Source organism: Athene cunicularia (genome assembly GCF_003259725.1).
Source record: "Athene cunicularia isolate RWA chromosome 12 unlocalized genomic scaffold, athCun1 chr12_part1, whole genome shotgun sequence".
In the NCBI taxonomy this organism is placed as follows: domain Eukaryota; kingdom Metazoa; phylum Chordata; class Aves; order Strigiformes; family Strigidae; genus Athene; species Athene cunicularia.
Window position 1 is genome coordinate 11,947,618 of NW_020799116.1, and position 27,808 is coordinate 11,975,425.

At 43.9% G+C, this 27,808-nt stretch overlaps 1 protein-coding gene across 12 annotated transcripts in view; it reads left to right on the plus strand.

The window, feature by feature from the left end:
• Nucleotides 1-27,808, plus strand: part of ITPR1 (inositol 1,4,5-trisphosphate receptor type 1) — a 182,818-nt gene that overhangs the window by 99,453 nt on the left and 55,557 nt on the right. For 6 of the 12 annotated variants that reach the window (XM_026857342.1, XM_026857345.1, XM_026857344.1 and 3 more), the window contains 6 exons: nt 487-598; nt 4,087-4,113; nt 14,395-14,430; nt 16,119-16,169; nt 19,570-19,702; nt 20,981-21,171. In XM_026857342.1, the coding sequence (XP_026713143.1) occupies nt 487-598; nt 4,087-4,113; nt 14,395-14,430; nt 16,119-16,169; nt 19,570-19,702; nt 20,981-21,171 (550 nt within the window). The remainder of the gene's footprint in view (nt 1-486; nt 599-4,086; nt 4,114-14,394; nt 14,431-16,118; nt 16,170-19,569; nt 19,703-20,980; nt 21,172-27,808) is intronic. The other 6 variants (XM_026857339.1, XM_026857341.1, XM_026857349.1 and 3 more) reach the window with 2 other exon arrangements.

Sequence of the window (27,808 nt, forward strand, 5' to 3'; positions counted from 1 at the left end):
GCAATTTACAGCAGAATCTGGCTTCTCTAGGTCACCTCCTGGAGGGGTGGATTTTATAGAGTTTAAGGAAACTAGGTACCAGAGTAGTAAACAACTCTGCAGTAAGATGAATTTCCAATTGCGCTATCCAGGACTGTTTTCTAACAAAGTAGCATGTGGAATAGTTTTCTTTCTTACTGTGAAGTGCTCTGGATCAGCAAGTCCTAAATCCCACTGCCCCTTCCCCTGACTCCTTTCTGCCTGTAATTGGAGGGGTTTGTCTGGCTGTTCCCCTGTCAGGGGAGGATTCAGTTTCCTCCACAGTTTCACTGAAGCCCATGGTAGCTAGTTAAATGTTGCTCCTGAGAGAATGTTCAAGATGGTTGTGTAATATTATGATAATAAAACTTGTTTGCAGCTTAAACCAATTAAGATAGCCACATATATCTTATCCCATTTTTAGAATATCAGTACTAAAATGCGCTGTGATTGATTGGTTATTTTCAGGTTAATAAAGCATACTAAACAGCTGCTAGAGGAGAATGAGGAGAAACTATGTATTAAAGTATTACAGACGCTCAGGGAAATGATGACCAAAGATAGAGGCTATGGAGAAAAGGTAACGTAATTTACAGTTCATCATTCTGTGTTAAATGCTGTCTTTATTGTTCAGTAAAAGAAAATAAAATTCTTGCTGTTTCAAGCTGTGTTTTGTATATGTAAGGACTTCTGTAGTGAATCAGGAAATAATGTCAACTAATAACTTCAAATATAATTTGAAAGGTAAACCTGTTTCTGTTGCTTTTTAACTTTAGACTTGCAAGCTTAAGTTTAATTCCTGCCATTGCTGGCACTTTAAAAATACCTTTTTTTGAAAGATTTAATCTCTTTATCTGCTCTCTGGATCTAGGTTACTCTTCATCAGGTCACATAACAGTGCAGCAAGAGGATAATTTGTAGTTTATATACATCTGAGTCATCATCTTGTTGTGAATTACAGATGGAAACTGTCTGTACACCCACCCATGGTTTTTTTCTTTCCCTTTCCTACATACAGCTCCTTTGTCTTGTTGAGAAGGTTTTTCTGTAGGTACGGGCCTATTCTCTCTTTGCATTAGGAGCGTGTGTATATGCCTGTATGTTTGTGTATCTAGACATTCCTACAGTCAGTCTCCAAATCCTGCTCTAAGGTATTTCATGCATTTCTGAGCAGCCTCAGCCATTGCTATGCCACACGTGGCTGTGCAGAGCAGCATGCCCTTCCAGTGAGTGTGTTCATGAGCAGCTGAGAACTGGTTGGGACTGGGGGAAGCACCAGTGTGGAAGGGTGCTTGCTGCAACCGGGAGCAGATGGTGTTTCATGTCCCATTCCCGCTTGTAGTAGGGTTTAAAGTTGTTGCATAGTGCTAGATTCACAGCACAAAACAGCAGAAACTTTAGAGGTCAGGCAGTTACATAATAGTAATAATTTTTTATAGTGGTAGCTATAGCTGCAGCCGCAAGGGAGGCAGATGCTTTGAAGGCAGAGGAACCTGCCTGGCCAGCTGGGATGTGGCACAGGACCTCTGCTTTTGGCTTGCCCAGCTGGAAACAAGGAGGATGAAGGAGCAGTGTCGTGCCCTGCTGCCAGTCCAGCCTGGGAATGCTGGAGCACAGGGACCAGGCAGAGGGAGAGCCAAAGGAGCCAGGCAGCTGTGCACGTGGGTGTGCAGAGGCACGCGTGTGGGCTGGTACCCGAGCACACCCAGCTGAGCACTCAGCAGTGCCAGCGAGGGGCAGGAGGCTCCTAGGAAAATGCCCGAAGGGTAGGGATGGCTGGTGCTGTGCTCCCTGCCCAGTCAGGGGATGCTCAGCCCTTGTGCTGCTGCTGCCTCTTGGCTCTCAGGGCCAGCCCACCTCCTGGCTCCTGCTGCTGCTTTGTTCCACACCTGTGGTCCTACCTGGGGATTTTTTTTTTTTACTTTGCAGTAGCAGTAGTTTCAAATAAGCTCATTGAATTTGGGGGAATGCCCTAGTCAACTGCAAGCAAAAGGCATATATATGTGGGAAGAGAAGGGCAGCAGGGTAGGTAGGAAGGGGCAGCAACTGTGGGTTTCAACTTCACTTTCAGCAGATGTTTCTCTTCTGCTGAAGTGGCAGTATCATGTGCTGGGTCCTGACAGCACAAGATGAAGCCCGGCGAGGACCTCCTGCCCTCTCCTTCAGGTCCTTTACTAAGATGTCTCTGATACAGTGTGAGTCTGGTCTGGAATGGGACTGGCTGTAGCCTACAGAATTTAGTCTGTTCCTGCAGTAGGGGAGTTGGGCTCGGTCATCCTCCTCAGCCAGAGTAGAGTGCTGAGATTTCCTGTTGCCCAGCGCCAGGGATGGAAAAGATTAAGTGTAATCATAGGTTTAGTTTTACACTTCATTAGCACATCAGTGTACGTTATCCTGTTAAAAACAGCCAAGAGAGACTGTCCAAGGTCACCTTCAGTAACAGAGAAAAGGTGGATGATATATACTATATGTACTATACACTAACAAAACTCAAGTGAGAGCTTTGAGGTTTTTTCTCTTTCAAATGCAATATGCCACTTGGATTTTTCTAAATGGAAATTAATGTACTGCAGTTCCTTCAACTTTATTTGGCCACCTCAGGTGGAGCAGTATTTCTAGAAGATAGAGTTAACATAACTTGCACCATTCAGACCATTGAGAATCCTCCAAGACTCTCAAAATCTTCAAAGTGTGTAGAAAATGCATTAATTTCTGAAACAGTAGATCAGTTACATAATGCAAGATAAGAATATGCTTGCCTGTGAAGTGGATTTCCGAATATGAAAAAGCAGCTGATTGCTTACAGATAGACTGCTAGTAGTAGTAGAACAGCTTTTACTGTCTGGCTGTGAGAAGTGCAATCGTATTTATTCTCCCTTGTGACTCATGTAACTGTATTTAGTCACCACTTGAAAGGCAATACCTTTTGTTTTTAAAATCGTCCTGGAGTAATTAAAAAAAAAAAGGAAAAACACCTTAAGGGCCCATTCTAAATACAGGAATCCCTACGTACATGAAGATGGCAAAACTTATTCTTGTGACCAGCATATTGATTTTTTTTTTTTGACCAGTAATATTGTGTGTAGGTCAGATGTTCACAGAATTGACAGCAGTCACTTTGAAGTAGTGTTCAGCAGCAGAGCACCATGGAAGTTTTGGCATAGTGGGTGAATTTTTTTTTTTTTTTTCTGTAATACCATGTGGTGCTCGCTGGAACAATCTGATTTATAGAAAGATAGTACTCCTCCTCTCACGCTTAACCTTCCGGGACAAATAATAAAAATGCCGCGCCCTCCTGGCCTGTGCGCTTGTCCCTTTTGTAGGTGGGAAGCGTAATGAGAATGCAGCGTTGTCCGCTCCCATTAGCAAAGGCCTTCATTAAACAGCTGGGATTCCTCTGCAGCATGCAAAAACCGTGGTGAGAACACAGATGTACAGAAGCTTGTGGGAAGGCTCGAAGTTTTACATATTGCTAAAGACTCCTCGTCTTGGCACACGCTCAGGTTCGCTCCGTGATGGGAAGCATACTGTGGTATATTTAATAGGCAGAAAACTTCACTACATTGACAGTGTAGGCTAGACCCAAGTTTTTTACTTTGCTGAAACATGTCATTCATACACGTCTTCCTGGGTGCCTACCAGATGATTAGCCTCAGTTCTGCAGGACTTACATTTTAAAACTCCCATTTCTCTTCCCAAACTGGAAATCCAGCCTCTGCACGCCTACTGCTGCTCACAGCTCATGCTGGTGATGACTCTTATGCCCAAGGGTGAAGTTCTTGGATCTCGGTCAGCCAGCCCGCGTGGTTTGTCACTTGGCACAGGAACAAAGCGGGGTGCATCCTGCCTCCGAAGCTCCCTGGCTCAGTGCTTCCAGCAGTGTCGGTTCCCTAACCCGCCGCATCCCGGCGCTTGCAAATGTTACTCATGCCAACTGTGAAATACTCACCATGTTGGATTGCAGCATTAATGTGTTAAATGATTTATAAGATCCTAACATGAAATTAATTTGTCATTTATCTTACTAACGCTTGCTTTCAATTATTCCTCTTCTTTCTTTTCCGGCAGATCACCATTGAATTGGATAATGCTGAGGTTTTAATTTTATTTATTTTCTATAATGTTGTTTCGATGGTGTTTGTTTTATGAGTAGCCCTGTGATCTGTCCTGTTGTCTCTTCAGCACTCAGCTTCCCAATATGTATGCCTGTGTCAGTGAATTAGTTACCAGTCTGCCATGTGTCTGCGCTGGGAATAGTTGCCATAACTTAAGTCCATATGTCATTACTTGAAGTATTAGTTCAAAAGCAGTAATAACTTCTGGTAGCCTGCAATCATCTGGTGCCATAGTAGATCCCATGCAGTTTAGAACCAGCTCTGAGTGGATTTGGAGCACCATTGAAACATTTAGCATGTAGCAGTTGGCTGTGATTACCGCACTGTTGGTGAACAGGCTCTTTCAGCAAAACTGAATTCTGAGCTTTAATGGCATTCACACGTGTTGGAAGAAACCTGCTAAAAGCCAGTTAGAGAAGACCCTGAATGCGGTGTCTCCACTTGCTGAGGAGCGAGAGCCATTACTCACGGCACAGCTGGGTGCGGACAGCACTGCGGAGGGCTGGGTCCTCCTGCACAAACTGGATTGCTGGCTTTACCGAAAAAGGTGACAGGCACGCAATTCACCGAAGCATCGCGCTGTCCTTCCTGTTGCTTCTCAGTCTAGGTTCGGTGTATAAAGCCATGTACAATTTTTGGATGTGTTGTGAAAGCGATGTGGTGTAACCCTATGGAAATTACTGACTTGTGAAGCTATTTCTGTGTGAAAATCTTCCTACCATTAAAAACGTGCGTTCAGTTGGCAGTGGGACAGCCCAGGCTGTGTTTATGCCGTGTGTAGCCGTTTTACAGGCGGAAAAGCCATATTTGAGTGAGAACTTTCAGTTTAACTGAAATTAAGCTTTCTAAGGACTTTTAAAAGTGGTGTGTCTGGTTCAGGCACCGGTGCACGGGGTGGAGGGAGGGAGCTGAGCTGTCTCTGCTGCTGCAACTTCCTCATCCAGCTCAAAAAAACCCACGTGTGGGCACTAAATTTGAGTTTCTTTTTGCATAAATGTATAATACTGAGAAAGTGATTGACTGGCACCTTATTTTACTGAAATACCAGGCAAAAAAAAAAATATTTTCCTTTCTGTACTCTGTTTCCTGCATTCTCTCCCAAGCCAGCCTTTTATTTGGAACAAAATTCAACTACTTAAAATACTTAAAATGTTACTGTTCTTTATTCAGTAGATAATGAAATATGCTATAAATTCCTTTCTGTAGAACTTGTTAATTTTGGTGTTGATCAGCTGAATTCACTGGGTAAACTTCCTTCTGAAAACTGAATCATATTGGGGACCTCGCCTGTTGAAATGGATTTTAAATCCAGGCTATTTATCACAAGAGCAAAACCAAAAAGTGTACACGTCACCCAGGGTTCTGTTGGAGGGTCTTTTCTGTTCAGCAGGGCTTTTAGGGGAGGGAAGGAGCAGAATTTCCTGCAAGAACCAACTAGAGTTGTAACTTTTTTGGCTTGTTTTTAATTTGGCCTCTGGGTGGGACGCTCAGGTCCCTGATGCGCTGCAGGTCAGTGCTGTCATCATCATCCTGCCGTGTGCTGGGGTCCCCGCTCCAGGCTGGAGCAGAAGGTCTGGCCAGGGTCTGAGTTTCCTAAGAAAAATTTCACTAGTCTCCCATCACTGGTTTCAACTTCAATGAAAAGCTCTTTATCAGAAAATTATCATCTAGGACTGTTCAGAGTATTCACCCTTTTGTTTGTCGGTGGACATTTTCTGCTCATAGTGTGTCCCTGCTGCTGACAGGCGTGGAGTTAGCTGATGGGTAGGATGCATGCCGGGAGCGAGAGTCGGATTTTGGTGGGAAGGACAGTGTTTCATGGGGCACGAGTCCAGGTACTGCGCTGCCGTTGCCTCTGACCTGTGCTAGTACGAGACATCTCAGGTGTGACTCCAAGCTTCACCCCAGACTTCCAGTATTACACAGTTAGAGGTGCTGTAGTGTCTAACCCCTGGTGTAATTATTTTCTTTTTTTACTATATAAAACAAGATACTCCTTTTTTTTTTCCCATCTGACCTGGGGAGGACACACCAGCAGCATGCTCTGGTTTTTAAAAATTAATCTGTAGCACATTAATGTTTCCATCAGGCACTAGACCCCTTAAATTATATGGCACTACAGTTTCCCAGAATAGCATGCATATATATATATATATTTTTTTTTAATTTATTTAAATAAATAAAATTTTATCTTGGAAAAACTTCAAACAGAAAATTAAATTGTTTAATTGCAAATTAAGTCATAATATGAAACTCTTTCCCCTTCAGATTTTGGCTGTAATGTGTTGTCTTTGTCTGCAATAAATCAGCCAGAGTGTGCAGAGCAATTCAGGATTTGGTCTGGAGGCTGCAAAGGAGGAACTTTATTGCTCCTTGATGGAGCAACTGTGTGGAGGGAGTAGGTGTGTTTATAACCATCGGCAATGAGCACTGGCTGCTTACAGAAAGGGATCCAGATGGGGCTTGAACCACTGACAAGTCTCAAAGGAAATCCTGGGGTTTCCTTTTTTCCCCCTGTTTGTCAACCCTGGAAACTATAAACATTTAGGGCAAAGAATACAGAAATGTCCATTAATAGTAAAATTGTTAACTTCCTTTTCTATCAATCTATGCACAACTTAATTTTTTCTGATCAGCTGAAATGGTCCTTATTCCCTTAGGGTAAAATTCTAGTGAAGTATCTGTCTTATGGCATGATTTCATAGTATTTATGTGAATGTATACATAGATTGATTTATGTATCGTAGTTGTGAACTGTAAGGTAACTTCAGTGAGCGATGGATCCATATAATAAAAGATACTAAAAATGCCAGGATGTCCCTGCCTTAGTTACCGAGAGTCTTGATGGAAAATTGGTGTTACAGTCCCCCTTAAGATTTTTGCGAGTGAAGAAAGGGAGTGCCCTTTTTACTGTGTGAATAATGCTGGAATTTACCTCGATGGTAGGAAATCCCCTGCAGAACAGGAAGGATGGGGAAGGTTGTGACCTGAGCACGAGGTCAGCAGCATCCCCCCTGCAAATGCCTGGCAGAGTCTTTGGGGTTGCGGAGTATTTGCGGTGCTGGAGAAGGGTTGTGGGAGTGAAGGGGGAGTAGTTCATTTCAATGCTACTGGCCTACTTGCTTTTTATTAAGGGATTTATCTGCAATTTCCACTTCATTGGGAAGTCTTCCAAGGAGAAGCAGTTTAGTGTGGTGTCTTTTCAACATCTATTACTACAGTTTGAGGACCATGATGTGGTCTGCCAGAAGAAATATGGTAATGGCATCTTTAAGCTCTTGTAGATGTGTGTTTGAACCCTGCAGTATCCGTTGTTGTGGCGGGGTTCATGTAAAAGGTTTTTCTTCTGCGGACAGAAATTAGGATACATTAAGAATTAGAGTCCTCTTGCAGTATTTACGAACCATTAAGGTTCCTGTCAACTTGTAAAAGTGCACACAGACTTTTGGGATAGGGGCTGCATAAAACTGGTAGTAAAATAAAGAGCAGAAAAAGTATCTTTAAAGAGGGATGAAAAGCATGATTTTTTTGATAGAAAACCAAAACCATCAGAAACTGTAAACCATTTTGCACCTTATTTGCACCTTACTTGCAGTGTGCTTGTGTTGGGTTTTGTCCTCATCCTGGGGAGTTGTGTGCTCAGAGCTTGTCTTTCAGTTTGTGTCAGGGCCCCTGTTTCTCTGACTCCACGGGCTCTCCTGGAGTATCGGGGGGACGTTACGAGCTGAAGGGGGCTGACTTGAGCTGAAGAGATAAATAGGCTGGTCTTAACGTTGGCTCTGGGCAGGTGTCTCAAGCAATAAAGAAAGAAGAAACCCCTACGTCAGGGCACTGGCACCTTGTCTGTAAAACCCCTTGGGCTGAGTCTCTCTTGATGGACTTTTAATTGGGCTGGAACTGCTGTAATCCAGTTCTTGATGGAGCTGTTGACTTGCTGGTCTCTTGGAGAAGAGGTTCAGGACCAAGGTAAACTTTTCTTGAGTGCCATCAAGGGTGAATCTTCACACAACACTGATAACTAAACCCTGGTGGTAATTAGACACAACAGCTTTATTTACTTTTAATTCAGTCCTCAACCCGCCAAAAAGTCCAGGCATGGTACAGATGCAGATTTTACAGTGTTTCACAGCTCAAGTTGAGATGGTGAGCTCCTCCATGGGTTCCCTGTGGTCCAGGACAGCTCGGGCAGCACAGCTCCCTCCCCACTGAGGCATTTCTGTTTGCAACGTGATGTTCCCATCGGCTCTCCTGGGTCAGGATCAGTGTTTGGGGACACCGTGGACCAGATTCCACCTGCAAGTGCGAGTCTTGGGCACTGAATTGTATATGTCCTAGAGACACGCACTAATGTTTTATGGACTAAAAAGGAGAGAAGTATTAGTGCTGACCTGCAGGTGGCATGCTCAGGATGCTGAATGTGCCTGAGAGATGTCCTAGTTTTGTGGTTTGTTTTTTTTCTTTTTTCCCCCCTCCCAGCCACATTGCAGTGAGCTGCTCTGCTGGGCACCTGCCAACATTCAAGCAGCAGTTACATAAGAACAGCTTTTTTTCCTGGAATTTGGGCCCGCTGCTGATGTGTGACCTTCAGCAGTAATTGCCAATAAATGCGGTGGAGATGTTTACAGTCACCATGGGCCAGGCCGGGGCTGCTGGCCTCTGAGTCTGCACCGGTAGCTGCTGTGCCCGTGGGGCGGCTGCTGCTGCATCCTGGGACCACTAGTCCTATACCATTAAATCTGTATTTTATTTTTCAGGGTGAAGAGGGGGTGCTCTGCTGCTTCCCCCCAGCAGGGCTGGAGGGGTCAGCAAATACCAAAATGACCAAATCCAGCAAAACTATAAGCACCTGGAGTTTCCCATGTAATTATTTAGTCCTTTTTAGGATTTAAACTGAATTAAGTAAAACCCCAGGGTTTGTTGGGGTTTTTTGTTGTTGTTTTGGGGGGGTTTTCTATCTTTATTCAGTAATGACACTTCTTTATGCAGCTGATAAAATGGTGTCCAGCAAAATACACCTGCAGACCTACTCAGTATAGTTTGGGGGTTTTTTGCTTTTCACCTCTTCACTTTGGTCTTCAGGTTTCACGTAGGTGTAAAGGGAACTGAAAATCCTGGTTTAAAGGGGTTGACTGCATTAACCTTCTCAGTGCTCTTTATCAGTGGTAAACTAAAAGGAGGATGGCTGGGTAAGGTGCAAAATATGTGCTATTTTATGCATCTTCTGATTGGAGTTGGAAAATGTATTAACCTATTAAGTGCTGGAGAGATGCACTCCCAAATTATTTTGCTGTAGAGAGCTTACTCCACAGTCATTTCTCTTGTGTATTTTGCAGTTAGACAGTGCTTCACTTGTTATGTCTCAAGCAGAGGAAATGCAGGCGCTCATAAATTTTTGTGGGCTGCCTTATATTTTTTTTTCCTTCAGAAATCCTGCAATCTTTGGACCGTTTTTATTGCATGAACTGGAATTGGTGAGCTCTTTGGAAAAGGAGACTGGAACATTTCTTACAGTTATTTCTAACAAAAAAAAAGTTATACCATCTCACTAATTAATTAAAACTGCTAATGTAAAATGTGTATGAAGATAGTTTTTACTATATTCAGTTATTGTACAAGGTCTGCAAGAATGAGGATTTAAAGAGAAGCAAGTGATTGCACTCCCACTGAAGGTCAGTGGTGTATCAGAGACAGAGATCTTTAACTCTAGGAAAGCCCCAGCCCAAGTAAAACATGCTTTCTCAATTGAAAACTCTGGAAAGGGAGAGAAGGCATTCCTGTAGGCAGATCTCAGTGACCTTTCAGTGCAGGCACTGACAGCCCTTACGCCAAATTTCCCACCTCATTGTCTGGCAGCATACAAAGTCTTTGCAAATTCACTGAGATAAGATGGGGGGGGGGTGTAAAAAACATTTAGCTGCATGCCTGATCTGAGTGTGCGCCACAGCAACATGGTGAGGGGATGTAAGTGTGTGGTTGCTGCTCCATCGCGTGCCGGTGGAGCTGGGGGGCTGCATATGCCCCCTGTAAATCCCGCATGTCTTCTGTGAGGGCTGGGAGAGCTGTATGGCTCCGAGGACCTGTGCCAGGACATGGTACTGCTCCACATCTCCCACTGCCTCTTGATTTATGCAAGTGTGAGATCCTCCATCACTAAAAATACACTGCTCAGCAACTTTGATGCAGGTCTGTTACAATGGTAAACCATAATGTGGGAAGTTTGTCAAAGCAGTTCAGTGCTCTTGGTTCCCAATTATCTCCCCCTGCCCTGAAACCTACCCATAGCAAGTCAAATGTGTGTTTGACAAACACCTACACATCATCTGCAGAGGCTAGAAATTTCCTATCCAAATTTTTTCTTGGTTCTACAAAGTAACAGTATTGGCCTTACAAAGGAGACTTGGCAAGCAGGTAACCTACGTGGAGTTTTCTGGTGTTATTGAAGAACTATGAAGGACAGCAACATAGTTGGTGCTCTAGTCATGATTGGGACTAGGTGGTGCCTTTGTGTGCCTTTCAAGTAGGGACTATCTTCACTGTATTTGAAAGAGAAAAGAGGAGAAATTCAGAAGAGGGAGTTAAAAATGGAAAGGGACTTCCAGGACTCTATCTAAACTGGTAGTCCCTTGGAACTCCAGCTGAGATGGGAGATGGCAATGCAAGAGCTGAGGCAGAAGGCAGTGGTTTCAGAAAAACCTCTGCCTGAGATCTTCACTCCGGTTCTTAGCTAGGTTGTATATCCAGATGCAATCAAAAGCTTAATGTGATATTTGGCTGATTTGACTCTAGTTGTGTTTTTCCCCTTTTTCTTTCCTCCTCTATGCCAAATCTCTCCCCCCACCACCCCGATAATTAGATGCCATATGCATGGAGTTGGGTCGGTTCCTGAATTCACAGATTTCAGGACCAGAAGGGACTGCTCGGTAATTTAACCCGACTTCCTGCGCAGGGCATCTCATTTCTTGCCATTGCTTCTTTGCTAAGCCAAATCAATTTAGTTTGACTAAGCTTCTTCAAAATGCTCAGTGTTAATCTTGAAGACCTCCCAGGACAGTGTCAGTTTACTATTGCGTTGCACCAGCTAGTCGCCTTCCTATCTGATTTAGAGGGATGTTTAGAAAAAGACCTAAAGGAGATGTGTGGTAGTTTTGAAAATGGCATCAGCCTGTGCAAGTTAAGCAGTCTGAGGTTTGTCACCTCTCAATCCTTTGTACTCGGGGATGACCTTACGTGGAGGTGCTTGTAACTGTGCAGGTTTGTCCATTATTTTGTCAAAATTCCAAAGTTTGGAGAGGCTGAAGAGGAAAACATCACGGTTTTGAAAGTGTTCCTATGTGCATGCTCACACAAACATGAGGTTTTTCTGATAAGATTATTTTCCATCCATTTTTAACATTACAGTATGAGATGTTTTCCATCCTGTTTTGCTGAAGTCTCTGTTGGGAGGAGACCCAGTGTGTGAACTGGAATCTCCACTTGCCTTTTAAATGCATTTCAAGACTTGTAAGCGCTGTGTTTTCTGGATGTTTATTACATAGTTGAGTTTGGGGGGAAAAAAAAAATGAGAAGAGCAATCCTGAGTCTTTAAACATGAGTGAAAATCTTTCTGCATTTCCTCAAACCATTTTTTTTTATCCAAAGTGGTGGTAGTTTGAATTTTCTGTGAAAGACAGGATTAGACAACTTTCACCTTGATTGTTATTTTGAAAGCAAATGAAAATAAAACTTTCATACCTTCCTCAAAACCATAAAGGAAAAGGTCTGAAGCTTCCTTCCATATCTCCTAAGTTGAGATGTCATGAGTTCACACTTGAGCTGTCACTTGCTTTGGTGGTTTTTGAGGTGGATACATCCACTGTTGAGTCAGATAAAGACCATTCTGGGAAACACACTTAGTCTGTGTTGGGGAAATGGCTGCTAGAAGCATTACGGTCACCAGTGGGTCAAAGAAATTGTAATTCTCCTGTTACAGCTAATGATGAGTGGTTTATTTGCCAGCCTTGTGGGAATGGAAACTTCAAAGGAAGAGGGTTTTTTTTACACGGCAAGTTGAAGGGAACTTTAGCTACTGCTAGCAAAAAGTAAAAACGTTGTGCTCTGGCTCTGCCACCCACTGTGTTCCACTTGGAAAGCTGGCCACTGTGTCCGTGGCACTCACCTGGCCACTGTTCGGAATTCCACGAGCCTGCCCCTGCCCCCCAGATGCCATCGCTTTTCTTCCAGCTGGAGAGCTGAGGTATATGGAAGCACAAAAAATCTGGCACAATTACTACTTCAGTCTACTCTCCCACCCTATTCAGTCCTTTTTGTAAAGTGTAAGCTGATACTTTGCTGTTGCAGCACACAGGGTAGTGCAAAGTGTAGCGTGGTAACTATAGCTTTAACCAATTTTGACTGAATAACAGTTTCAGTATTTAGAGTTTATATTCTTACTGAAAGACTGCTGAAGGCCCTGCTTATTTGGAATGATCCATCCGAGCATTGCCAAGGGCAGTAGCTTTTGCTTGCAGATGAGTTTGTGGGGCTGGTTCTAACATGCTGATCTATTTATACATGCTGTCTGTGCTTCAGTGGGAAGGCACAGGAATTTGCTAGCTAGAATATGTACTTTTTCCTTCTCCAATTAAGTTGGAAAGATCAAACTAATTTCATGCTGATTCTTCGTCTGTGCTGGTTTTCAGCCCCAAAAAGTACACGTATGTTTGAATTGGGGGTGATGGTGTAAGCCCAGGAATAAGGAAACTTTCATTGGGAATCCAACGCCCAGTACATTATCTTGTGGCAGTTGTATCCAGTCAACCTGCCAGCTTGGGTCTCCCCTTCCCTAGAAGGAAGGTACTTAATTTCCCTTACAGAGGAATATGCACCATTTCCTCGCTTCTGTTGACTGCTTAAAGGAGGAATTATTTTTGCTTTGCTCTGAAGCAAATTGTGCAGACAGTGTCTGCGATCAGAACAATGTGCCCAGACTCCCTAATGACTTGCTAGGGTGTTTCTGGTGTCCAGCCTCCGAGCAGCAAGGGTGTACGGCGCGGGGAGCGCAGGAACTGCGTGTTCCTCTGCATAAACAAGGTTCTTCCTGTTAACTTCTGATCTGTGCGGCCTAAATACTCCCTGCTTCACTTGGACCAAGAGACAAATGGTTTGCATGCGTGTGAAGTTTCCAGGAGTGGTGACAATGCAAGGAAGCGGTGTACCAAATGCCGTGTGAATTCGCCAGGAGGAAAGTCCATCAGAAGGACAGAGAATGGTTCTTCCTGGCCAGGGAGCCCCTGCCCACGCAGCACCGCAGGGGAAGTGCCCGCTCCTCTGGCTCCTTCCTGGGAAGCGGAGTCTTGCCACATTTCGACTTCGGGATCTCATGTCCTTCCTCTCCCGTTGCTGTGCATTTCCTAGGCTGCAGCAAATATTAGGTTAAAATACCACGGTCGCTCTCCCAGCCTGTGCTTTATTTGTCTGTCTAGCTCGTGTGCCCTCTAGGCAGACACGGACAATGAGTGGCTGACTTAATTTGGTATTACTGTATTGTTCTTGCCTTATTTCTTAGAGTCTGTTCCTGAGAAGTTAAATCAATTTGCCCACAATGAAGTAGGCAGTTTCCTTTGAATGTTTAGGTCTCTGTTGTATGTCTAAGCTCTACTAGATAAAAGTTGCTTGTCTTCATCTGTTTCAATATGATGATCAGCATTTTAAATTTGAAAAGCTGTTACTGTTAAGCCTCTTATTTCATTGCTCGTGTTTGGTGCTGTATCATGTATCTTTTATCTCAAGCAAAGTATGTTTATAGATGAGAATCCCCTGGAAGCATTCTTTCAACTAACATTGTAAGGCTGCTGCCTGTCTGTGACATGCAGCCCTGCCTTCCTCCTCCCCTCTGGGGGTGGGTGTGCAGCCTGCGCCCTCTGCGAGTCCCAGATCCCGGGTGCGTGGTGCGAGCGGGCCGCCCAGAAGTGCATTTCTGCATTGCAGGCCTGTGTGCACCTGCAACTGAAGCTTTTTGCTTGTGCCTCTGTGTTCATGCAAAGTAGTTTGGGATGTTCAAAGGATACCTGCTAAATTTTCAAAATGTAGCCCTTTTAGGAGCATGGTGGGTGGGTGGGAGGAGGGTGTGAACAGTAATTAGGGCTGTAATTAATTTGTGATGATTCAGCTGAAGTTAAGTGCTTTGCTAGCTCCCTTCCCCTAAGTGTTGACCACTAGATTTCTGTTGGGATGAGAGATTCTTGAAGAATGACTAATTTTTCTGCATTTTACTTTCAACTAGCTGCCGCAACCTCCAGAAACGGAAAGCCCTGTAGAGGTGTGTCATCCACCTATATTTGTACAGCAGGCAAATATCGGTGTTTTGAAGTAGTCCTGGTGAAGTGTCTTGTTGGTAAAAACCCTGTGAAATGTGTGTTCCTGCGTGGTGCTAAACAGTGAAAAATAAGTAGATTTGTTGAAGTGGTTTAATCCAATACAGCATCAGCATGACAGTCTGAAAATATATAGAAGCATGTGAACCAGTCCCAAATCTTTGTTCCTGGACAAAGTAAGGAACCCAAAGGACTAATGTTCTAACCAGTCCAAGGTAGTGTGGGTCTTTCAGCTGCTTCCCTTTAGCTCTTCAGGGAGACAGAGTTTGAAAAGTCTCTCCTCTCAGCTCCTCCTGTATTTAGCAAAATGAGACTTCATTTCTCTGCTTTCTAATACAGAATTTCGTTTTCTCTTTGTCTCACATATTTAAAAACCTCAATAAGGAAATGGGGGTGTCAGAAGAAGTTTGTAGAAGCCTCATAATCCCAGAGCCAGTTAGGTGTCCCATTTGAAATGCTACAGTGCAACAGTTAATGATCACTTCCCCTTTCCCAAGTTGCTAGCTCTATAGTGAATTGGATGTGTAGCCACATCTCCTTTACGAGATACACCAGCATCAGTTCTTATAGAACAGATTTGTGGAAATGGAGACATAATATTTTATTAAATCTCCAATTCTTTTGAAATTCATGGGATGTCCCGCAATGGCCTTGGTAAATGGTACGACTGGGTGCTGTATCAGTGCAAATCTATCTGAAGCCACGTGGGAGTCTAAATCTAGGATAGTGTTGATATTCTGAGTTATATAAACAAAAAGATTATAATTGCGTTTTGAAATCGTGAAGGGAAAAAAATGCAGCTTGTGGTGGTTTAGACCTTGTATTTGTAATTTTTGTGGAATAGTGTTTAAATGTAAACTGAAAGTCTGTGTGGTCATAGAATGACTTTGAGATGTTTGGGAGATGGCTCCTGGTTTAAGATGGGTCCCCATATACAGTGGTTGTTCCTAAACATTTTCAGAGTGCTTTAAAGCAGAAAAAACTCCAACATACTTCAGGTTTACAAAGTGGAAGCTCCATCCCTGGAAATTTGCTTCCTTTAGATGCTTAATATCTGAAATGAAAGATTTGATTTGGAAACATGCACATGCCAAGGGACTTCGTTCAGGAAATCAGTGGAAGCTCCCTGAAATCTGTGGCATTGGAATAGAAACCCCAGAGGTTTCTGCAGAGGCCCTCCACAGTCTCAAAAGAGCTTCATTGACCACAGTCAGATACATTGAAGTACCTACGCTTCCCCCCAAAGTGTGTGTATAGTGGGGCGGGGTGTCCGTACGTGTGTGTGTATCTGTGTATGTGTATGCATGGGCATGCATGGTTTGGGTTCTCAAAAACTTGTGTGTTACTGGTAACTGTAAACTTAGACAGACTTTGTGTTTTCTTTAAACCCATGAGAATGTGTCGGCATATGTGCATGCCATGGTGGTCTGCTGGAGGGTGGCAGAGCAGCCTCGTTACGTGCTGCCAGAGCTAATTGAGGGCAGATGTTCTGTTCTGATAGCTTGTCAGTCGGTCTTCCTCATCTCCCCCCTTGCTTTCAGCTGTGACTTCCCTTAATATTTTCCATGAGTGCAAAGATGTTAGTGTCTCCTTAGTGTTGTTCTGCTTTAAAATGAAATTTCTGCGTGCACAGCAGGAGCTTGATCAAAGTCTACCACAGAGGCAACTGGAGGATCATAGAAGGGTACGTACAGCAGTCAAGCACGTTCAGAACTTATCCTCTACCTTTTCCTTTTAAACAGTGAAGCGTTAAGTCATGTAAAAAACTTCTGTGGTTAACTGCTTGCTGTCGGTCTCTTGGAAAATCTAAAATGATCAGTTATGCTTACAAAACGGGGTGTTGGAGCACCTTTCTTGTATTAAATGGAAGGACAAGCTTGGCTGCTCCGAATTAAACCTCAGATCCTGGTCTAGTCTGTTCACACTTGCAGAGCACTTCCCCTTGATGATGATCACACAATTATAAAGTGAGATTAATCGGTGCTGGAGGAGTTTGCCCGCTTTGGCCACACCTCCCCCTCTGTAAACAGACAAGCTGCAAAGGCAATGCCGTTAATACATTTCTCAATTTATTCTGCTCTTGTAGCTGGGAACAGAAGAGCAGCAGCTTATAACTGCTTCAATCTTAACTATTACTAAAGATTCTCTGTTTTAAAAATCACAACAGGTTTTCGATATCACATAAACAGAGTTGTGTATTGTATCTGCTTCACTGATACATGTATAGTAATGTTTGTATAGTGCTTACAAGGTAAACTAACACCTTGATGGTGAATGCAGATGAAACTGAATGCTGTTGGGGTTTTTTTGCTAGGTAGCATATTTGATTTTTCTACTTGCCGCCAAACATCTGATATTTGTTTGCATACTCTACGCATCAAAGTGGTGTACAACAGTAACATGATGGTTAAAGAACTGTTCTGGAGCCAAGCATTGCAGCTGAATTAATTATAACATTTCTTAAATACCACTTATTTTTTTCTCCCCTCTACTTTGATCACATACTCCTATACTTGTTAGCTAACACAGTGGGTTTTAATAATTTTGTAGGAAACAAAGTTTTTCTTCCCAGTTAGAATTTGAAATGCTGGTGAATGCAGATTGCCAAACCTCCAAAATCATGAATCAGCACGCTTTCGGCCTAGGAACAGCAAATGCTTGATGTGTTCCCACTTGTATTTTCTGGTTGCTTGTCCTGTTTTGGATACACTGCTCCTGTTGACAGCAGAGGGGCTGCAGGTCTGTCCTCAGAGCAGAGGCTCCCAGGGAGGTCTCTCCCAACTGTTTTGACCATGGAATAGAAGTTGCCTTCTGCTCCACAGTGGACCAGAGGGAAAGTCTAGAGACGACTTTGGGAGCTTTAGTTACCCTTCTGAATTCAGAAGGAGGTGGAGTTTACTGAACAACTGTTCTTGTGGTTGGATGTGTGTTGTTATCTTTGTAATAAGTAGTAAAAATTATTGGTTTTAAATGCCAGTTGGTATGATGAGTGCCACTTAGTTTAACAGAGGAAGAAGGTAATGTGAGAACTCCATTGTAACTTGATTTTTGGTATGGGACTTATATGGGCATCAAGTTGCCTTTCTAATCAGTACACGTGTATAAGGAAGATGTAGTTAAGGGGGTTTTTTGTCTGGCTTGACCTTGTTCTGTCATGTAGCCTTCCTTACCTGCCAGACTGAGAGCAGAAAGATGGTTAAAGCGCTACATCATGTACTAAACACTCTCATGTCGCTGTCAGTCACAGTAGCTCCTCTGGGATAAGAATTTGCTTAAGCTTTTGAATTGAGTCTCTTCCCTCCCCTATATGTTAACTATTTGGCCCAAGCAGTGATAGGCAGCGTATGCCCCTTGGAAAGGTGCTCATCTTCTTTTACTGTTGCTTCCAAAGTAGCTTGCCTTTTTTCTTTTTTTGAGGACTTTTGGAAGCAGCTGGTTGGAAAGCTTTCCTTGTGTTTTTATTTTACATCTTGTCTCCCTGCTGCTTCCCCCGTCCCCATCTGATTCTGTAAAACACAGCTCCTGTGCTGCAGCTTTCACGCTAATAACCTATAGGAACAATTTTTAATCTGTCAGATTGTAGTGACAAGAAGGGGAGCCCTGACGTTAGCACCAGCTCTGCGGGGCGGGTAGGGATCCCTCACCAACTGCAGGTGGGTGTTGGGCTTCTCTGTTTGGAAGTGATGTCTGAAATTTGGTAGAGGACTGTTAATTTCCAGACAAGTTTTTGTCCTTCCAGTGCATTGGAGTATAAGGCTTTCTTTAAGATACCTTTTGTGAGTGCCTGCTTTGTATCAAAAGCAGCATGTCTGCGATAGTGCTGGAGTTTTGTATGAGCCAATTAGTGCACGTTTACATTGTTCCATTTACTTATTTGTGTTTTAAAGGCCTCTTGTCAAAGTTCAAAACATAAGGCTTCACTTGTATGACAGCTAATGTACTAAACCTTGTAGTTAATGTCTGACTACAGATTCAAAATGTCAACTAATTTCTTTTGAAATACAACTGAAAATTAGTGTCAAACGCTTGGTTTGTGAATGGAGATCAAGATACTTTAGTTCATCCTGACGTATTTTTAATACAATAATTTTTCCTCCGCGCTCTCAAACGCTGTCTCAGGGTAGTACTGCTGTAACCGCAGCACGCTGCCATTAGCAGAGCAGTAGCTCCCGGTTAAAATAATCACTAGTCTTTGCACAAAGACCTTGTAAAAATCTGTTAATCCCACTGCGATGTTTGTGTGTCTGCCCGTTGCTGGCAGTACTGCAGCTTTTGTACGGCGCTCTGAATTACCAGGAATTCCTGTCAGACTGCAGTGAGTGCAGCACAGGGTCCGCGGGGTAAGGTTCAACCTGGGAGGTGTTTTGGTCTCCTCCGGCCCCTGCTGACAGCAGCAGCACGTACTCTGCTGGCCCGGGGTGTCGGGGTTATCCAAGGACCAGTGTCCACAGGCTCATGTGCTTGGATGCTGACTGCTGGCGTGATCAGTCGGCTGCCAGCAGGGACGCGGGGAACAAAGAGCTGGGATGCAGCGGGGATGGCTCGGTTGCCGCTCGGCGGCTGACAGCGGTAGATCGCGTCGGTTGCTGATGGACGGGAGGGAAGAGCGTGTCCCTGTAATGTTGATGAAATGGCAAAACAGGATAGGTTTGAGGAGGTGGGATTGCTCGCTGACAAAACATTTCTAATGTTACTTTAATCCTCCTCTTCATTTCGTGGTGGTGCTATACAGATGCTACTTTTCTGCATTTAAGACTTGAGACAATAGATCTTAATTTAAAAAATGTCTTTAAGAAAATAAATTGTCTACAAAGCTTTACACAAAAACTGAACTGTAGCTGTTTCTGGTGCTGGGAACCCATAATCTTATTTAAGCCCCATGAGACACTCCCACCCTGGTGTCTCAGCCTGTCCGAGCACATTGGGAGATGCTCAGCGGGTTTTTCCAAATCTCCAGGGTTTCTGTTCCCCCTCCCTCACTATGAGTAGACTAAGGATAGCAGCAGTCCCCTTGCTACTGAATATTAGTAGTTTGTTTATTCATTAAGCTCACATCTTGATTTCATTATCCTCTTTGAATCAAGGGTGAGGCGCTCAGGCAAGTTTTGGTCAACCGTTACTACGGCAACGTGAGACCGGCGGGACGGCGCGAGAGCCTCACCACCTTCGGCAATGGCCCCTTGTCTGCTGGAGGCGCCAGCAAGGCCGGGGCAGGAGGTAGGACGTGCTGCTCACCAGTGCTTCCTGTGATCTGCCCTGCCAGGTGCTCTCTGTCTGTCTCTGCCTGACAAATTGGTATCCTACAGGTGAAATATGGTTGGTTTTTTCTTCTACTGTTCTGTTCTGTGAAATCCCAAGAAAAGAAACTATCCACATCGATGGGGAAGAAGTCTTGATTGCAGGTTGCTTCTGGCTTTAGAAGCTCCTATGTGTGTTAACTCTCCTTGAGGGATTCCACTTTAGGCTGAGCTGAAGCATTGCTCTCCTGTCTCTAATCATATCAGCTGGTTTTTCCTCATGCAGATGAGAGCAGTGTCCTTTTTTCTCCTGAGCGCATTTGAGAAAGCACTTTAAAATTAAGCAGGCAGAGTGTTTTATACTTCCCAGAGACTGATTTGGGTTGGCTTGAATTTTGTGACTCTGTTTTGAAGGAATGTACTTAGAAAACCTGATCAGTTTAGTATTTGTAATAATATTTGGGGAATGGGCTCATAAGGATGTCAGATGTATTAACTGTATCTGAAACAAAAATTTCATTGTATTACAGAGAGATTTCAGGATAGGATGAACAAAAACTCTGAAGTTAATTAGGAAGAACAGTTTATTTGATTTGAGACCATTGTTGAAGTCAGTAATGTCAAGCACGTTTTGTCAAAACACAGTTCAGTGCGTTTTGCCTGTTCAAAATAAAGACCATGGGTAAACCTGTTGAAAGCAGCTCTGATCAGAAACAAGAGATACCACCTATTTGCCTGTATTTTCTGAAGTTGATAGGTATTTCCTTTGTCCTTGCATTGTGCTGCCTACTGCCATACTCTTCCACTTCGTAGAGCGCTGGCTTTGCCATCCTGTGGAATTTGTCTCACTTCTTCTCCATTCCCCTGACTGGTCCTGCAGAGCCTTTGCCTCTCTTTGCATCCCTGAATCCGTGCTCTTTCCGGAATCCTCTTCCAGTACACCAGCCCTCTGTCCACCTCTTGCCAAGGAGGGCAGCGGTGCCAGTAACCGTTTCCCATTGCCAGCCCGGGCTGTCCTCCCTCGGGACATCACCTCCGACATGTTAAAGCCATGTTAAATGTCCATCTTACAACATGCCTGATACATGCTTTAAGTTACAAAACCTTCCTTGCAGAAATGCGTAGAGCTGAGTTCATCACTGTTAATAAATGTGTATGCATCATTCAGGATAGGTTAATAATTTAAACCAGAAGAGAGGTGCCATCACCGTAGGTTGGAGGGGTTTGGATTTCAGCTGGTTTCTCATCACCTTTCTAGGAGGAAGCTCTGGATCAAGTTCAGTGAGCCGAGGTGAGATGAGTTTGGCTGATGTCCAGTGTCATCTGGATAAAGAAGGTGCATCCAACCTGGTCATAGATCTCATCATGAATGCCACCAGTGACAGAGTCTTCCATGAGAGCATCCTGCTAGCCATTGCCCTTCTGGAAGGTGGGAACACTACAATACAGGTAGGGAAATGGAAAACTTCATGCTTGCAGCTAAAACAGATTGGGAAGGGAAATGTGTTTATGAAATCCAGGGAACTTGAGGAGGTTAAGAAGAGGTGGAGGGAAATGACTAAATGATCTTTGACCTGTAATTAAGAAAAATACCAATGTCTACCATGCAAAAGTTAACATTAAATGTTTGCAAGGGCACTGGGTAATTGAGGTATTTCCCAGGGCAATACAGAGGAATGTATAACAAAACAGTTTTGTAGTGTAAGTTAATGTGACTACTTCTATGAGTAAGTTTAAGCAACTGCAGCATGCTCAGAGACATTTACAATTATCTGTTAGATTTCAGACTGGAATTTAAAATAACAGTAAACTCCAGGCCACCACCATTCTCCTGTAATTTTGAGGTCCTTTATTTCTGTGTTTCACATCAGGGTTTGGTTTCCCTAAATGGCAGTTGCGCCTGGTATGGATTTTAGTGAGCATACTCCGACCAGGTTGTATGGTACTCTTCCAAACAGAAAGTAAAACCTTATTATGGCAAAACATGCCTACAAAGATTATTGCACATGTAGTATCTTATTCTTTTGACTTTTCATGTGTTCTGTTTGCAAACAGACCGTTTCTGCTTTGGACAGCAAGCTTTATGCATAGCTATTCCAGAGAGTGTTACCCCTTTCCTACCCCGCTGCAATGTGTTTCACATGTCTGAACAAAACAATTGGTGATTTGTTTAAGGAGGTCACTTTTGCAGATTGTTCCTTCCAGTCAGAGGAGCGATAACATTCAAATGTTTGATACACATACAGATTTAGGTTTATAATTTCATGTCATTTGTGCTGCATCCTAATTAGGAACATTTAAACCACTAAAAGACACAATGTCTCACAGGAGCAGCGAAGAGTCACCACACTTACAATGTTATTCTTAACTAGACCTCCCTGGCAACTTCTGGGAGTAATGTTTGACCAGACTGAGGGTAGCGCTTCGCCGTGTGCTTAATCTAATCTCACTGTGGGCTGTTGCCAAACAGCCCATCCTGTTGTGGTCGACTGCTTGTCCCCTCTGCAGCTGTGGGGTGAGCTGAAGTAAGTGGATGATCTGATGGAAATCCAGTCTGCTGGTGAAAACAGATTTGATCCCGTAGAAAGGTCAGGCTCAAACCTGACCAGAGATGTGCTAAAGAGCAGCTATATGCTCTGGGCAGCAGCATGTGGTGAGATTTGGTTGTGTAATGTGGGGCTGAATCCTGACTAGTTATGGTTAAAACATGCACTAGATCTCTACGGCAGCACCTCTTGTGTTCATTCATGCAAGCTTCCCTTGAGAGGAGAGGGAACGTTTTTGGGCTCCTTCACTCTGTCTCTGTAATCAGAACCCTCTTTTTTTCCTCTTTGTATATGCTGTAGAGTGAAGCTTCTTTGCAAAAGACAAAGTGGGAATTAAGTGTTTAAAATCCCATGTCACCTTAAACTGCAGTGACAGGATTAACATTCCTTGGGGAGAGTCACTCCTTTAAATTTCCTGGTTTTCTCCAACGTAAAGGAAGCTGAACTTTCATCTTCCTCGCTCTGAAGCAGCCTCAGGTAACCTCACACTGTCATGCTGGAAGGAAAAACAAGTTCTGCACCAGCCTGATGTGCAGAGATCCTTTGCTTGGGCTGGACCCCAGAAGTCATGGACCAAGTCACTTCCTGCTGTGTGCGAGTCAGTGTTGGACGGAGATTCCTTAGCTCATCTGGTCAAAACAAACAGGGAAATCTGCAATCCATCTCCAAAGACACCTTTTTCACCAAAAAGGGAGATTCTTTAGTTGGCATTTGCTGTTTGGAACTAGGAGCTGGGAGTCTGTAAAATAACTGTGTAGTGAGGAACGAGCTGTTGGCATAGGATGCTTGTAGCAAATGGCGTAACGCTCTCACATCCGCGCCTCGCGGTCCTGCCAGTTTCTGTTGCACCCTTGCCTTTATAGATGTTACTTCCGCAAACCAGAGTAACTGTTTTCCGTCCTTTCCTGCTCAGCAATAAGTGCTTGGTGGCTGCCTTTACCTTTAGAAAATGTTCTGGGCAGGCAGCAGCTACTTGGTGCCTGTGTGTGTACGTGCTCTATTGCAGTGGCGCAGGGTTGGGGGGGGCTCTGGTGTAGGCTGCTTTTAAGTACAGAATGTTTTAGGAACCAAATGACTTGTGATGCCTACAGCTAATGCTGTAAGCTCCGAGGTCTTGGACACACCCAGGAGCTCTTACTCATGCATGCAAAGCACAGATGAGACTTGACTGAAAATATCCTGTGGAGCCGTTGTAATATAGATATTTTGTACTATAACAGTCCGGTGGCCTGATAGCAAAAGGCAAAAAAAGAAGGGTTTATCAGTGCACAAAGCAGTTCCTTCTGTACTGGCTCACCTCCTGGTGCGAGGGATGAGTTTGGTGGTGCTTCGCTCGCACTGGCTCTCACAGTCAGGGCCCGTGGGGACCCACTACAGTGTCAGTCAAGAACAGCAGGTATTCAGTGCTCTGATCTTTCAGTGGTATTTTAGTCATGAAAGCCAAGCAAGTAAAACTTTAATGGCAAAAAAACACCAACCACAAAGCTTAACGCCTGGGAGAACAGCTGGCTCAATGCTGGTGAATCAAAGTGAAGGTGGAGGCTTGCTCTTTAGTAAAATTATGATTTCTGGTTTGTATTTCCCAAGTAATCGCTGAATTATGTCCATGTTACGCTGGTGTTCTAAGACAGTAAATTGATGTAACTAAGCTTTTTGCTCTTCACATAGGAAGAATAGTTTATCTGCTCACCCAGGAAACACAGGAGGCCATGGGTGCAGCTCAGCTGCTGGGGAGCACTGCCTTCACAGGAGAGCTGCCCAGGGTACTCACTAGTCTGCACAGTTTCAAATCAGATGGGTTTTATAAAGCAGTCTTTCACTAAAGCACAGTAAATATTTATTGATTGCAGCAATTGTATGGTCTTCTGCTTAGTAAGATTGGATTTTTACAAAATACTCTGCAAACTTTGCCTGCTTATAGAAACTACATGCACTTAACGAAAATGAACGCAATACTTTCTGTGGTCTTTTATCCTGATCTTTCTCTAATCTGTGTTCTTTTGGTAAGCTTTGCAGATGAGGTAGGTAGGGCTTCACAGCCCCAGCAACCTGCTTGAGAGTGGATTTTCTCAAGTTCTACGGCAGTTTCCAGTAACTGCCAGTGGAAGAGTCATCTTCAGTCTCTGGACTAATAACTGTGTTCATTTTGCATCAGACGCATTTGTCATTGTGAAAGTTGACCTAGCCAAACCAGCCTGTCTTTGAGGTCTAACACAGTTTATCTTCATTTCACAATTTTTTGGGGTTGTTATTAACAGCTCTTGATTTATACTATTCTGAACAAGTTCATTCTGTGCTTAGTCTGAATAATTTTTACTGAACTTAAATTGCTTATATCTACAGGTCTTTGAGAATAGGAAACTGGTGGGATAGGGACACGTTATGTAAAAATGCTTTTTGGCAGCAAAGCCAGAAAGGTGTCATCCCTGCATGGCACTTTCTTAACTCCAGGTTTTCACACGGGAAATGAATTCAGCCTGAAGTTAAGCAAAAGGTTTGTACTGACACACAGGAACTTGCACATGATGATTGTAATATGGTTAATAATGGGAGTTCCCGGGTAACTCCCATGAGCTTCAGTGGGAGAACAGATCCCCATTTAGTTAGGAAGGGATAACTGGAATAGGTGTTACTGTTTCATTAGATATGTGCAGGGCCAATATTAAGGCTAGGCAAAGTAGGTGGTTGCCAACTCTAGCAGAAAAGCAAACCTAGAAATCTTCCTTATTATAATTGGCAGGAGTGATTTTTATTGCATTGTTGAGAAAATTAATGTGGGGGAGAAGCAGGACAAGAAATACTCCTGATTTATGTTAGGAAAGAGATGAAGCTGGTCGCGTATGGCACATCGAATCCCAGGCTGGTCTGTGGTTTGCTATAGGGGTGAACATGGGTGTGATAAACTGTTTTGGGAGAAGGGCAGAGGTCTTTGCCCACTTAAAGCTCTCTGGATAGAAACTTCTCTTTTATTTTTAGATTTTGGAATTCACTTAGAAACGCCGTCAGGTTCTTTGGTAATGGTGATAAAAGTGTCGTGGCCGTATCCGGTGAGCTCGTTGCTCCCGCGCAGCAGGAGCTCCGGTTTTCAGTGGGAAGCCTGCCCTCATTTGTAAGGAGACAGAAGCAGAGGAGGAACCGCAGGGTCAAAACCAGACAACAAATTAACTTGACAAATGCTGCAGCTCACTGAACTGAAAATTACATAAACCCATTTATTAATTTATATAACCCTCAGCATCCACCTCGAGAGCCGGCGTCAGCGGTTCTGCACACAGCAGCCCTGGGGGGGGGGGGATGCCCCGCCAGCCCCATGCTCTCCTCTGAAATGGTGAGGGGCGAGCATGCCTTGCACCCCGAGCTCGTCCCCCCGGGTGCTGGCTTGGGCACGCTTTGCTGGAGCTCACGTGGCTGGTGCTACATCTCCGTCAGGAGAGATGAAAGCTTGGTCCATTCCCTGTGCACGCTGCAACACGGCAAGTTTTCCTCCCTTAAAGCGACCCAGGCAAATGAATGACAGTGGAGGAAATTGCTGAGGACTTCTCCTGTAACGCTTGTCTCTCATCTGCTAAATAAAAATTACATGCGCTGTTACTCTGCCTCACCTCCGTAGAGTTTTGGGTTTCCTTGGTTGGTGGAAGTTAATGGCAAGTAAAGTCCCTTACATAACTGCCTCTCCATGGAGACTTTGGTGTGCTCATTTAATTAGGGATCTTCTCAAAAGTTAGATTGTGTGACAAATTACCTACACGCACATGTTGGTATTTCCAGCAAGGGAAAGTAAAACGAGGTGGTTGACATTCGTTTAGTTTCAGGCAATTTTCTAAGCACTATCCCAAAGCGACGCGATGCAGAGCGACCACTTTGAGGTGGGGTGGTGCCTTCCCCCTTCATCCAGAGTTCTTCTGCAGATGGGCCGCAAACACAGAGGATGAGGCGATGGGAGTCAGCACCCAAAGAAAAGGTGATTATTTTTCAGGAAAGAAGTAGGATTTGCTCCTAGCTTTAAGGCATCTGATGAGAGTCGCTGCTCCTGTGCAGAGGATGATGATGGAATCTGCTCTACACCCCTCCTTCCCGTAGAGTATGGGATGAGGACCAGGGGCCACCACAACTCGAGATGGCACCAAGGAACCTTTGGTGGCGGACCAGAGAGTTGTGCCTGCATCGCAGCATGTCAAGAGTGAATCTGTGTTGTGCTGAGCCAAGGTTTGGAGCTCACCATATATACGCGAGGCTTCTTTGAGATGTGACTGTACAAAAAGCTGTATGGCTTTGAGTTGCATTAACTTCCAGAGCTCTTCAGTTCAACGCGCAGAGAGAAGCTGTGCATTTTGTGTGTCCTCTTTGAGTGCTCGGTGGGGGCTGTGGCTGCACGGTACCGTGCTGCCTGATGCAGAAGTACTGTGGGGGTATCTGAACAAGTGAGATACTGAAAATTACAGCAGCCAGCTCTTCACTAGTCTGGTTTGGTAGGAAATACTCATTTGGATGAAACACTGGATTAACACGACTCTCCTGTCTCCAGCTCTGCCTAGCACCATACACAGTCTTGGACTTAGTCGACGTTGCTCCTTGTGTATTGCCACTGGTGAGAAAACTCCATCCTGGTGGATTGTGGTCTCCTTTGCTGAACTCAGTGCCTCGGACTGTCCAGGAATGATCAATAGTTACTAAATAATTGCAGAACTGATGCACAACAGGAATTTAATTCAGAGCTATCCAATTCTTGTTTGTGTTTCTGGAATCAAGTGACCGAGGTGCTACACGGCCGGTGGGGAGATGGGGCTCGCTTCTGTGGCCGTCTGCCACAGCCCCCAGGCCTGAGGGAGCAGTCACTGGGACACAGATCTGTGTCCTTCGGCTTGCTGTGGTGTGTGCTGGAAATACCGTGACAAAAATGGAAGGATAAGTGACACTAAAAAGGTCAACAGTGAAATAGCTGGAATCAGCCAGTCAACCCCCTTTATTTTTTCTTGTGTTCCCTGTTGGCCTAAATGTGTCCTGTCTGATTTGGTTGCCAAAGCACTTAGTTTCTTCTTCTCTGCCACTGCAATCGTACTTCAAAATTGGGAGAAAATTTTACAAAATACCACAGAAGTTTTGGTGGTATAAAAATGTAGACTTATTGACACAATGGTGCTTTAGGGTTTGTGCTTTAGACTTTCTAAACCAGATTTACAGCTTACAAAATTTGCAACAGTCACAGATCTCTGCAAGCACACAAAATCATACATGATGATAAATGCTTCAGAGGGAAGAATTAACTTTGGATTGCTAAACTTTTGTAAATAGCACTTGAGCTTTTTGGTTGTTGATCAGAAAAGTTCTGATAAAATTTCTACTATTTATAACAGGCAGAATTCTTTGCTATAGGACGTTACATCTTTTTCACATTGTTTTAATAATACCTCTTCAGGAAACTAAAGCAAAACCAGCAAGCTATCAGCATGTATTAAATAACCATCTATGTCTTTCACCATTTTAATGAGTTTTTCTCAAGTTAAACCACACCATCATTATTGTTTTACATTCTGAGTACA